Genomic DNA, 12223 nt, shown 5'->3' with positions numbered 1-12223 from the left:
AAAGTATAAACTTAAACAACTAAATAACCAAGTACCAAACGACATACGGCCCCAATATGTCATCCTACTTGCCACATTTCTAGTTCTGTGGCTACGATTCGCACGCATCACAGCCTGAAAAATAGAGCAAAATCACCATCAGTGCGCTCTACACCTCTTCTGAGTGTGAAAACTATTTTATCGGTTGATCAACATCATTTACAGTTTTATTTTGTGGGACATATGACTCAGTCTTATCACTATTGTTGATGATATATTGAACATAATTTCTTGTCACTGCCTGCTCTTCTGCTCTGGTGCCGAGGTAGAAAATTCCACTTACTCTACCACGCCCCTCCTCCACACCCATCTGATCAGCTTTCATCGTTTTCATCTGTTCTCCCTCTTAGGCCTATTTAAGTCATTGCTGTACATTCATCCCCTGACATATTGTTATTGATCCATGCGTGACTTTCCAGCACATAGTTTGATTGGACTTATGGGTTTTGACCCTGCCTCCCTTGTACTTTCCCTCTATGTCTCTGCCCTGGTAAATCTGACAACCTTCTGTTGCCGACTAAGAGTTTGGCTGTTTGTTCATTGTTGCTGTTTGTTCATTGAGCTTGCCAAGTGCCAACTCTCAGAATTTTCCCGTTTGAAATTCTCTCCAATCCTGGGAGTTGGCAGGTTTCCAATCTGACGCAAGACGCTAAGCAGGAAAGAATATAGCTATGTTACACATTTGCAAACTGTAGGTCCTGGGCTACATGGGTTTATAAACTTACCAAGCACCAAATGCCATACGGCTCCAATATGTCATCCAACTAGCCACATTTCTAGTTCTATAGCTACGATACGCACACATCACAGCCTGGAGAAATAGAGCAAAATCACCATCGGTGCGCTCTACACCTCTTCTGAGTGTGAAAACTATTTTATTGGTTGATCAACATCATTTCCAGTTTTATTTCGTGGGACATATGACTCATTCTTTTTGTCACTATTGTTGATGATATATTGATATAAAGTGATTCCAGACACTTCTTTGATTTTCATGAAACACGTTAAATGCACGTTTTTATGTATTTAACATCTAACCGTTGCTTTAGCAAAGTGGAAAGTTGAGTGGTTACCCATTTTATAATCACATATGGACTTTAGGTTAGTTTACCTCACAATAGCTGTTGATAATAACCTTTGGAGCACATTATCTCCACCTACAGGACTGGAGTGGAGATTTCTGTTCCTAATTTTTGATACTTGTGATGATGGTTTTTGTTGTTACTATGGTTGATGATGTATTGATATAAAGTGATTCCAGACATTTCTTTCATTTTCTTGAAACATGTTAAATGCACTGCATTTAATAAATATTTAGCAAGAAAAAAACCACAATCAGCATCCCAGAATGATGAAAAGAACACAGAATTTGAGGGGTTTTTTTTGGTAATTTTATAAAAAAAAGAAAGTAAACTATTGCAGTGAGAACAGCTTTAGGGTTTGTGAGGTTCTTGATTTCTCTTGATCGTCTGTGAAACTCAACTAAAGTCTACTGAATAGACAGATTGGGCATCTGCTTCACACATGACAAAATGACAGGAAAGATGAAGTAGAAGATTTGGCAAACAGCAAATTAAGGTGATCAGGTTGATTTTGAGCTGCAACGGCATCAATCCGAAGGGATTCTGTAACTAAAATCTCATGCAGTGTCTTTCAGACCAGGGGAGTGCAAATCTTGATCTATGCAAACCAGGTTGCTAAGCCACTGTCTTCTTGACATAAGGGGAACTCTTCTCTTCTTACATTCAGAGTAGTTTTGCTGTAGATTTAGCAGTTAACTTTGAATATTTCATCAAAGTAGAAAAGTACTTGAAATCCTCTGTCCTGTCCTTTCTCTCCAGTATCGAAACATGGCCAACCAGATCGTAAAGACCACTCAAAGTCTCACCACTGCAGCAGAGATGCGGGAGACCACCAAAATGCTGATGCAGCCCAATGCAAACTGGGAGGAATACCTGACCCCTGCTCCTCTCTCTATTGCTATAATGGGGGAGTTGGTGTTCATCTCCTCCTGTGAAGATTTCTCCATCAATGAGAACCGCCCAGAAGGAGGTTTCAAGTACATCAAGTACCCAAACTCCTTCAGAGCCTGTCTGATGCAAGTGTGTAACTCAGGCTGGCAGGCTTTTAATGAGGCCCACAAGAACATGGATCAAATCTGTATTCACACGGGAACAGTTCCTGATTACATGAAGGCGGCAGTCAATGTTCTCTTTAACGGCAGTGATGATGTGGTCAAAACTCTTCTGCCAAACCAGCTGAACAACATCCGTGACATAGCAGAGGAGTGCGTGATATTGGCAGAAGGTGTTGAAAAGAAGTACCTTGATGTCATCTGTTTAATCCAGGAGCTGCTGGAGGCCTGCGTCAATGCTAAACATTTCTATGGAGAAGAGCTTGAAAAGGTGAAGATGAAGCTAGAGGAAACTAAAATGAAAGAGAAGACAGCCAAGCAGCTGAATGAACGGTCCAAGAAAGCAATGGAGGACTTGGAAAAGGAAATGGAAGGAGCACAAGAGGCATTCAACAGCGCCATGAATTCCATTCCCACCGGGTGGGAGATGATCGCCATGGATTTTGTGGAAGGAATCTCCTCAGCAGTAACAGGAATACTGAATGGATTTGTTTCCAGAACAAGTAACTCATCTGGGGGAGCAGGTGGATCACCCACAACCCTAAATGACAGTGATACAAAGGTTGATAATCTTGCACAAATAAGAGTCTGCAGCAAATCTGAGGAGATTCTGAAACTGGCAGGGCTTCTAAAAGGGTTCGTCAAAAATGGAGAAATAGACTGGAAGGACCTGTACGATCAGAAAAATAAAAGGTGTTCCAAGGCTAACTGGATTGAAGAGCAATTTGAAAGGATCACTGGGGAACTGAAAACGTTACCAGAGGAGAAACTACGTGACAGAGCACTGTCCATCTGTGAGCGTGGCATCAACATTTGTGAAGAGATGAACATGTATTCTCCAGAACACAAGTGGAATGACAAGCAGACCAAAAAGATGGTTACAAGCATCAAAAAGTTGCATGAAGATTCACTTGCTTTTGACTCCAAGAGCAAGAAAATTTCAGGTACTCCTGCTCTGACCCCCAAACCACCAATGATGTTCAAAACGGAGAACAACTCAGAACACACATCATCTGGTCAGAGAGCTTCTGAAAATGCTCGTTACAAGATTGAGCTGAGCAGAGAACAACTCAAGCAAACGCGTGACTCCTATCAAAAGAGTGTGGAGAACATGGAGAAGAATGAAAGGGAACTGACTGAGATTCTGTGTGAGATGCAAAAATGCAACATCAAAGAGATTGACTTTGACACCACCATCAAAATGCTGGTCAAGGGTCTGGACGCCATGGGCAGGGTCAAAGAGCAATGGGAGAAGATGGTTCGCTTCTTCCAGATGGTCTCCAACATTGTCAAAACCAGCCTCAGCAAGACCCTGAAAAACTTTGTTACTACATGTGATGACTCAAAGAAACTTTCTTACAACGACAAGCTCTTCACAAAAGACCTCCTGTACAACCAAGCCTTCCAAGCCTCCAACGTTGCCAGCCTGGTCCACATGATCTCAGGGACGTACACTGAGGTGTCCAGCAAGTACCTGATGGACAGAGTGAGCAGCCTGGGCAGGCTCATGGCCATGGATAAGGACAGACCTGAGTTCCATCAAGAGCGTGCCATGCTGCAGCAGTCCTGCCAGGACGCTCAGAGAGGTATTCTGCAGCTGGTGATCAAGAACAAAAAAGACTTTGAGAGGAAGACCGATGCAAGAATGGAGAAAATCGAGTGTGAACTGAAGGCCATTCTTCCTGCTGCCCCACCCCAGGAGACTGAGAGGATTAAAGAAATTGTCCAGGCTGGCTTTGAAGGACAGGAGGACTACTACTAATTCAACACGATTTAGAATAATTAAACTGTCGTCACATCAGCGCTTTGAGCAAAATATACTACACAACTGCTTTTTGATGCTAATTACTTACAAACATGTGCAAGAAGACTTGGTCAAAGTTTGTAAACTAGTTTTGGGACTCGTGTTTTAATCTGCCCTCCACAAAAGTGAGACCTTGGGAGAAAATCATCAAGGCACAGCCAACAAAACCCAAACCTGGTTGAAGATACGACGCCAGTCTGACAGTAGAATGTGAGTGATCACATTTGATCTGTGAGTCCTGTTTTTAAGCTGAGCTGTTGTCTTCTTCGGATTGGGGTTTTAAATCGGATTGATCTCACAAAATCTCTGATGCATCACCTTTGCATGGATTCACTTACTGTTCTGATCTTCTGAAGACCCTGTTTGTTGACCTTCACACAAAGAAAACACTCTTAATAGAGACGGTGATGTGGACGCAGGACTCAAGGAGGTGCGCACAGCATGAGACCAGACTGGAGAACGATCACAGATATGATGTGGATTAAAGCTCTACATCATCATCTCCTATCAGACGGACCATGTGGTGGCAAATAAAAAGATCACAGTAAAACTCAATGGCGAAAGAACAAGTGTCCAAGTAATTTCTGACCTGCTTAGTTTCTTTAATGAAACCTGGGATGCAACATGCGTGTTATTATAGTTATTAGTCAGAATTAGTACTTAGTGTTGGTAATGTGTGTTGTTATTATTAGACTGCTCATGGTGAAGGTCCTGAGGAACGCTGACTGCTTTGGTGCTTTTGCTGACAGTAGCATTGATGTTTATTCTGTGACGGCAGTAAATAAAGGTCTCCTGTTTAGACTGAACTGTTGTCTTGTCTCCTTCTGCCCATGACTGCTGTAAGGATTGATGTTTGAGATAACTGTCTTTATTTGTGATGGTACTTCCTAAACTAGCACATGTACAGTCTGTAACCGTGCCCTCTGTTTAGCTGGAGGAATTTATCAGATCAAATGAAACACCTCAAAAATTACATCATATTAAAAGACATCACTTCTACAAGCACCATAAGGTCAAAGAGAAGTCAACCATCTCTTCTTTCTGTGCAGTATGAATTTTGATTCATGCAATTTTCAAATGCTGGACACAAATAGGAGATATGAGGACATTCTGAGTTATCTGTAAAAGTCCCAGTTATCATTCCTGGGATGTACTCCAGTACTCAGTGGCAGACACTGCATGGATGGTTTCATTCATCATGCTTCCACTACATTGAACTCATGTATATTTGAGGAGAACAACTTCATATTGGTGAAAGTGTAGTTCGGGCGATGAGTAAGCTAGACTGAGGCAGTGAAAGGTGTTTGTCATAATTAGCTTTTTCTTTTTTCTTTAATATTTAGGTCTCCATCTTTCAGTCTAGTGTGATCATGGCTTGGAATATTTCCTGTAGGTATGTATCACAACTTCACAGTTTACATACAGTTTGATCAACAGTCAGAATTAGGGCTGTCCAAATGATCACGTTAACTTGCTGATGTCAAAATGAATACATTCACTTTGACAGTCGGCCTCACAGGAAGTCTGTGGGTCCGACCAGCTGCAGCTGTCGGTCCTGCTGTCCACAGTTCTGTTTATGTGGGCTGAAGAGAAGCTACCTGAAGTCCAGGTCCGACAATGACGTGATAATTAAGGCGTTAACACTGACATCACTAATCATAATAGATACTGTTGTGGCTGGATTATGTGTGTCGTCCGTAAACAGGTCAGAACATTTGCATATGAGCCAAAATTGTCCAACATTTCACACAGTTATTTTTTAATGCACAAAATCCTACATGGATGATACACATTTAAGGTACCTTGACACTAACCCACTGTAAAGCCAAGAGTTGAGGTGTGAAGAGCGAAGGAGAGCATCAGCTAACAGCTCACCATCAGCTCAGCTTCTGTTTTACCCGAACCTACAGCTACGTCCCAGGTGGGCCTTTTGGTGCCACAGTAATTATTGCCCCTGCTACCACAGGTGTCCAGAACTATAAATACTTATTATAAACCATAAAAGAAAAATTAACAGCAATGATCAGTAAATGCAAAAGTACATAAACAAGGTTTATAGACGGTTCACAAATATAAATGTAAACATATTTTTCTTGAAACACCGTAATGACGTGTCATCAGCGTTTGGTAAATCAACCCTGTTGGTCCGGGTTCTTAAGGCTTTCCTTTTTGGACTCACAGTTCTGTAGGTTCCCAGGACAGGGAGCTGAGGAAAGTGGCCCGGGCTGTGATCGTCCCACTGAAGAGTGGACTCCAGTCCTTCAATAAAGTTTCAGAGATCCTCCTCAGTGTCCATGCAGACATGGTCCTTCCAGACACTCAAACCTTTGATGATATAAGAAGACAGATTCTAAATATGGAACAACAACTAGAAAGCTCTGAGAGGAAAGCTGCAGGGGAGCTCCAGGACCTGGACAGGCAGACTGAGGTTCTCACTGCAGACCAGGGTCGTTTAGCAAGGCTGAAACAGGAGAAACAGTTAGAGTTAGACAAGCTACAAAAACAGCTGGGCTCTTACAGGTCTTCTTTGGAGACCTACAAAGATGCTCTGAACACCCAGAGGAGAAACCTGGAATCAGCAAAAGAAACTTTAGAGAACATGAGAAAGAAGAGGGATGAAGCAGAGACGATGAGGAATGTAGGACTTGGTCTAATGGTCATCCCATTCTCTGGATGGGTTGTTGGTGAGTAAATAAAAGTTGAAGCTTCAAATGATTTGAAACATGTTCAGTAATTTTGTGTTTGACTAAAGTTACTAGAAGACAAGTGTGAGACACACTGAAAATGTTTTTGGATAATCAGGATCTGGTCATGTGAATCTACTTTACATTTATTTCAGGCTCTGGTCTGGCTATTGGTGGTGCAATAAATCTGGATCAGGCCTCTGGTGCTGTCGACACTGCTAGAAGTGAGGTGGACAGCTGTGAATCTCAGGTCACAACATACTGCAACAAAGTGTCGGAGTTCCAGAGCTTGATCTCCAAAGCTGAAGGTGAAATCCAAGATGTTGACCACAAAATTCATCAGACTGACGCCAACCTGCGAGATTTGTCTGGGAGGCGGGAGGTTGTTGCTGATGTTCAGAGTAAAATGAGGAGAGTTGTCAATCAGCTGGGGGTGCTGAGTGGGGTGGGGAATGTGGCAGAGCTGCAGACCCGCCATCTGGTCCTGTTGGAGCCTGTGATGAAGGTGATGGAGGAGATGACAACAGCACTGGGTCGGATCACTGGAGAGGAGCTGCTGAACACAGAAGGGATAAAGAGCCTGTTGGGGCGCATGAAGAGGAACCAGGAACAACTAAAGTGCCTGGTTGATGCTAAACAGGGAGCAGATGATGAGTATTATTAACTCTGATGTTCTGCTTTCCAGATCAGGAGAAGCAATTTTTTTTCTTTCATGTAATTGTTTATAAAACCTGAATCTTCTAAATGTCTTAAAACTTCCTTGATTTCATGATAAAGGCTAAATATGTTCTTCCAAATGAGACTTCTCTGCTTGATCAGATGTTCATCATTTTGCTGTGTGTTTGTGTGCTGTACCGTTATATTTCTGCAAGGGGGCATAGCATACTCAACTTCTGGTTCTTGCTGACAACCTCTGAATCTTCAGCTAATTAGAAGCCTTTTTGTTCAGCTGACACTGGCTCACCACCATCAGATCATTTCCCCCTTGCCAAGTGGTAACTGGAGTGTTTTAGACTCTGAATTTGCTGTTTTGCCTTGACTAAATCCTGCGTTTCTGTGTCACTTTCCAAAGTCAGCACATGTCCATCTTTGTTTGCCTCGCACACCATCGCAGGACCGAGCTGCATTCGCACCTTTGTTCGTGTAAATTGTGACGGGTGCAATTTGGACCCAAAAGCAGCACTCTGGAAAGCTGGAACCGTTGGTAGACCCTTTATTAGTACACAGTCAAACAGGACCTCTGGCAGACAAGGAAACACACGAAACAGTCCGTTCTTCAGGCCCACGCAGAGTCTATGGGTGTCAGGCTCGGGGATTGGGTTTGAGCAGAGCCGGAATGCAGAGCCGAGGGTGAACCCTCAGAACCGTACAGTTCCGTTTACAGCGGGCAGGAGTGACAGAGAGGGGCTTACAGGAGATGAGGCCGATGAAGTAGCAGAGCAGACTGGGGATGAGCAGCAGCAAAGTTGGGGCCAGGCGGAGAGGTCAGGACCAGGTGAGCAGACAGGAACCAGAAACACTGAGGCAGAAGTCGTGGTCAGGGACGGAAGGCTGGTGAGTAGTGATGTTCCCTCAGGGATGCTGAAGAAGCAAGAGTGTCCAGGAATGCCACCGCTGATGCCATAGTGGAGGTGCAGCGTTATCCGTCAGCCCCTCCACTTGAACGATCACAGGACCTTCTGGTGTACTGGACGACAAACAAAGCCCTATACCCAAACCTGTACCACCTGGCAAACCAGTACCTCGCAACACCAGCATCCTCTGTGCCCTGCGAGAGGGTGTTTTCTAAAGCTGGGGAAATAGTTTCAAAAAAGAGAAACTGCCTCAAACCCTCGACTGTGGAGAAACTGTTGTTTTTAAATAAAAATGCATAAGCACACCAGTTCACCCAAGCACCTTAGGCCCATACCCCCCATCTGTTCCTAAAATATATATAATAATAATAATAATAATAATAAAACATCAAAAGCGCACGCTTGCTGGGTCATCAACCTTTTGCATGGCTGCAGTACAACCAATGCACCAGCAGACGACCCCCGCGTTCGAAATGATTGAAGCTTCGAGTAATGAACCAATTTTCAACACAATGGTCCAATAGGGTTCAAAGCCTCATGAAGCCTCATTTGGACATCACTACTGGGGAGTTTACCGGGATACAGGCGGTGCAGGCAGGTCAGGGGCAAACAGGTTCAGCAACAGGACGTCAGGCAGATAAGTGCTGGAGTGTATTGCATGGAAACGCAGAAGAACAACCTGGCAAAGACTGAGAGTGCAGGGGAGGCTTGTAAGCAGGGGCAGGTAGAGTGGAGCAGGGGCAGGGAGAGTGGAGCAGGGGCAGGTGGAGTGGAGCAGAGGCAGGTGGAGTGGAGCAGAGGCAGGTAGAGTGGAGCAGAGGCAGGGAGAGTGGAGCAGAGGCAGGTGGAGTGGAGCAGAGGCAGGTGGAGTGGAGCAGAGGCAGGTAGAGTGGAGCAGAGGCAGGTGGAGTGGAGCAGAGGCAGGTGGAGTGGAGCAGGGGCAGGTGGAGTGGAGCAGAGGCAGGTGGAGTGGAGCAGGGGCAGGGAGAGTGGAGCAGGGGCAGGGAGAGTGGAGCAGGGGCAGGGAGAGTGGAGCAGGGGCAGGGAGAGTGGAGCAGAGGCAGGTAGAGTGGAGCAGAGGCAGGTAGAGTGGAGCAGAGGCAGGTGGAGTGGAGCAGGGGCAGGTAGAGTGGAGCAGAGGCAGGTGGAGTGGAGCAGAGGCAGGTAGAGTGGAGAATTATTGGGGCAGAGGGACAGGAGGGACCTGGGGGAATGGGGCTGTGACAGTAAATACTGTGAAAAAACCTTTTCTCCTGCTAGCATCTTCTCCTGTCTGCATTCTCGCATAAATGCTTAGTATTTTGGATACTGTCATAACATGAGCTTTAATAAACTGGATTTATTCATTTCCTGTTCCAAGAAACCAATCACAGTTGTGACTCTAACACTAAACAAACGCATCACATTTCAACCTGTAACCCTTATCCACATTTATCTGAGTTGAACTTGTCCTGGTTGGGCAACAATAATCTTGCAACCAATTGGATCTTTTCCATCCATGTGTCTCCTCACCTGATTTCTATCCAAATGTCTGGATGCCACTGGCCCATGAAGAATTTCATTCAGAGATCAGAACCTTCAAGAAGGAGACTGTGGTTGAGTGAGCATCGTGAGGACTGTTGGAGATAAAACAACCAAAGTCCAAAAGAACAGAGGAAAAACAAAATATGAGACTTCTCCAAAAATGTTGAACACTGAGGAGGACTGAATAGAATGCGGGTGCTTAATCATGGTGTTAAACTACAGTGGTGGTTGATGTACCATCCCCGAAAGACAGCAGCATCAGAGAGAATGGTCACCAAAAACTGGAAACACTATAGCTGAAAGAGCCACAAGAGAAGATGCCGGTGTTCTTCAGGCTGTGACCTGGAAGGGTGGTCAGGAGCCAGCACACCCTCCACATGGTTGACAGGGAAAACAGCTGGAAGCCTCAGAGGAAAACCTGGTCTCCATTCTTTGTTAAACTTTGATTTATTGACTCAAATTGGGTAGATTTGTTTCTGTTTCTGTGTCCGATGATGATGTTACAATATAAAAAAGTTGCAAAAGAAAGTTATAATCGATGATGACAAATGTTTTCCTTGTTTTTCTTAATGTTAAAACAGTTCAACAAAGCTCAAAACTTGGCCATTATCTTATTCTGTGAACAAATACAAAATGTCTCCTTTCTTTTTGTTTCACTTCCTGGATGAAGACCAAGCTCTTTTCACCCACTGGTAATTTTATATGTGACATGTGAAGGACTTGTTGCACTTGTTGCACTTCACACTGCGAGCATCACTTCTAATGAGCACAACCACAACTACATGAATACTTCAGACTTCAGGCCACTTGTGTGTTGCAGTGAGATACTGAAAGTTCCACCTACTGTCGTCATGTACAAAGTACATAAAATATCCTATTATATTCACACCAAACTGATAAAACTAACATTTTCTTCCAATTTGCAGATTTGTTTTGGCACTAAAATGATTGATCAATTACCAATCAATGAGATAATCTTAGCAGCAAGTCAGTATCAATAAAGACCTCCTAAATAGTGCATATTCACCAGACACAACATTTACTGACACCCACCTGTGGAGTTTGTCCTGCCCAGGCTGATTATCTGGTATGAACACCATAGCCAGCCTCGCCATTCCTGCTGCCTACTGTCTGCATTTGTGTATCCATCCCAATCTGCCCATCAGCCCGGGCTGTAAATTGCCCCAAATTAAGCCAGGATCTTCGTCACTCTGCATCTTCTCCCCCATGAGATCATCACTTCTCAGAGGTTCCTCAAGCCACCATTTGACCATTCCATATTCTGCCATCTGACAGGGGTTCACATCACTCTCTCACAGCTGTATGATTTTAGGTGGCATTTTCCAATGGGGATCTGATCCCACAGGACTCTTGAACAGAAGTTTTGATGCCATGAGACACCTATTGAGCCCATGAGAAAGGTCATTGTCAGTATGAGAGCTGGGTCAGAAGAATGGCCTTCTTCAGATCGCTGCCTTCTACAGCCAAGGAGACTGCTGAGCTTGTCCTGAACACACCTTTTTGTCCATCTTCTGGTAGATTAGTTCAGCAATCCAGGATTGTGCCATTGGGGGGATTACCTTACGAAAGTAGGGTTCAGACATAAGGATTTTTTGTAGATATTAAGAGATATTTTGTAAAAAATAAAACATCAGACAGTTTTGCTCTGATAATCCCAGCACAGATTCTGTCCCACTACTGATCTAGAATCTTATCTTCCAAGCCAGAAATCTCAATGATCACATATCACCAAACAAACATGAAGAAGAAGAAACAAAGTAACAGATGGAAAATATAACACATAACATAGAAGAAGACATAGAAGAGAGAATGATGGTGGTTTTGGGACCGTTTTTAATGGAAAAATCCCAAACTACAAATACAAAGACTGGAGGAAATCCTGGAGGCAGCAGGAACATGCTTGTTTTTATTTACGGCTGCTTCCTTAGTCCTCAGTCAGCTCGTGTCTTGATTGGCTACATTTGGTCCACCTGTCAATTCAGTCCTGACTCGGGGGTCGTCAGCTTTTACCACACATGGAGATTGTAGGTCAAAAATATTGAAGGGTTTAATATTTACAATTGTCAGCCCAGCTGTTTTTGGACTCAATTATGAGGAAAAATTCCCTATTAACACACCTCAAACCACAGAATCAACTTATGGGACAAACTTAGAGGATACGGGATAATGGGGAGTTTGTCATCCAAAAACAGTGATTACCTTTATGTCTGTACCCTTCCCTGGAGCCACCAAAAACATAATCTTTTTGATTCTTCAGCATCCAAGCACGCCTTGTCCAAGCATCCCTCCCGCTACTGGCCCACTTTCCAGTTTTTTGAACTTGAACCCTTTGAGATCATCTCAGTCCCCGACTGAATGAGCTGAATCCATCCGTCACAGGTAGAAACTGGACCCAGATGCAGCACATAAACAACGGAGGAGCACTTAGCAGGAAATGTTATTT

At 43.9% G+C, this 12223-nt stretch overlaps 2 protein-coding genes across 2 annotated transcripts; both read left to right on the top strand.

Annotated features, from left to right (window-relative positions):
• The first annotated feature begins 1678 nt into the window (after positions 1-1678).
• Positions 1679-4783, top strand: LOC115250434 (uncharacterized). The gene is made up of 2 exons (XM_029839009.1): positions 1679-1789; positions 1881-4783. The coding sequence occupies exon 2, from the start codon at positions 1890-1892 to the stop codon at positions 3933-3935; it is 2046 nt and encodes a 681-aa protein (XP_029694869.1). The 5' UTR covers positions 1679-1789; positions 1881-1889; the 3' UTR covers positions 3936-4783.
• Positions 4784-5328: 545 nt separating this feature from the next.
• On the top strand, positions 5329-7455 carry LOC115250439 (uncharacterized). The gene is made up of 3 exons (XM_029839026.1): positions 5329-5370; positions 6159-6661; positions 6817-7455. The coding sequence occupies exons 1-3, from the start codon at positions 5348-5350 to the stop codon at positions 7323-7325; spliced, it is 1035 nt and encodes a 344-aa protein (XP_029694886.1). The 5' UTR covers positions 5329-5347; the 3' UTR covers positions 7326-7455.
• Positions 7456-12223: the final 4768 nt, after the last annotated feature.

Source organism: Takifugu rubripes, chromosome 7 (assembly GCF_901000725.2).
Source record: "Takifugu rubripes chromosome 7, fTakRub1.2, whole genome shotgun sequence".
Lineage (NCBI taxonomy): Eukaryota > Metazoa > Chordata > Actinopteri > Tetraodontiformes > Tetraodontidae > Takifugu > Takifugu rubripes.
Note: the sequence above shows the minus strand (reverse complement) of the source record. Positions and strands in the feature narration are given on the sequence as shown.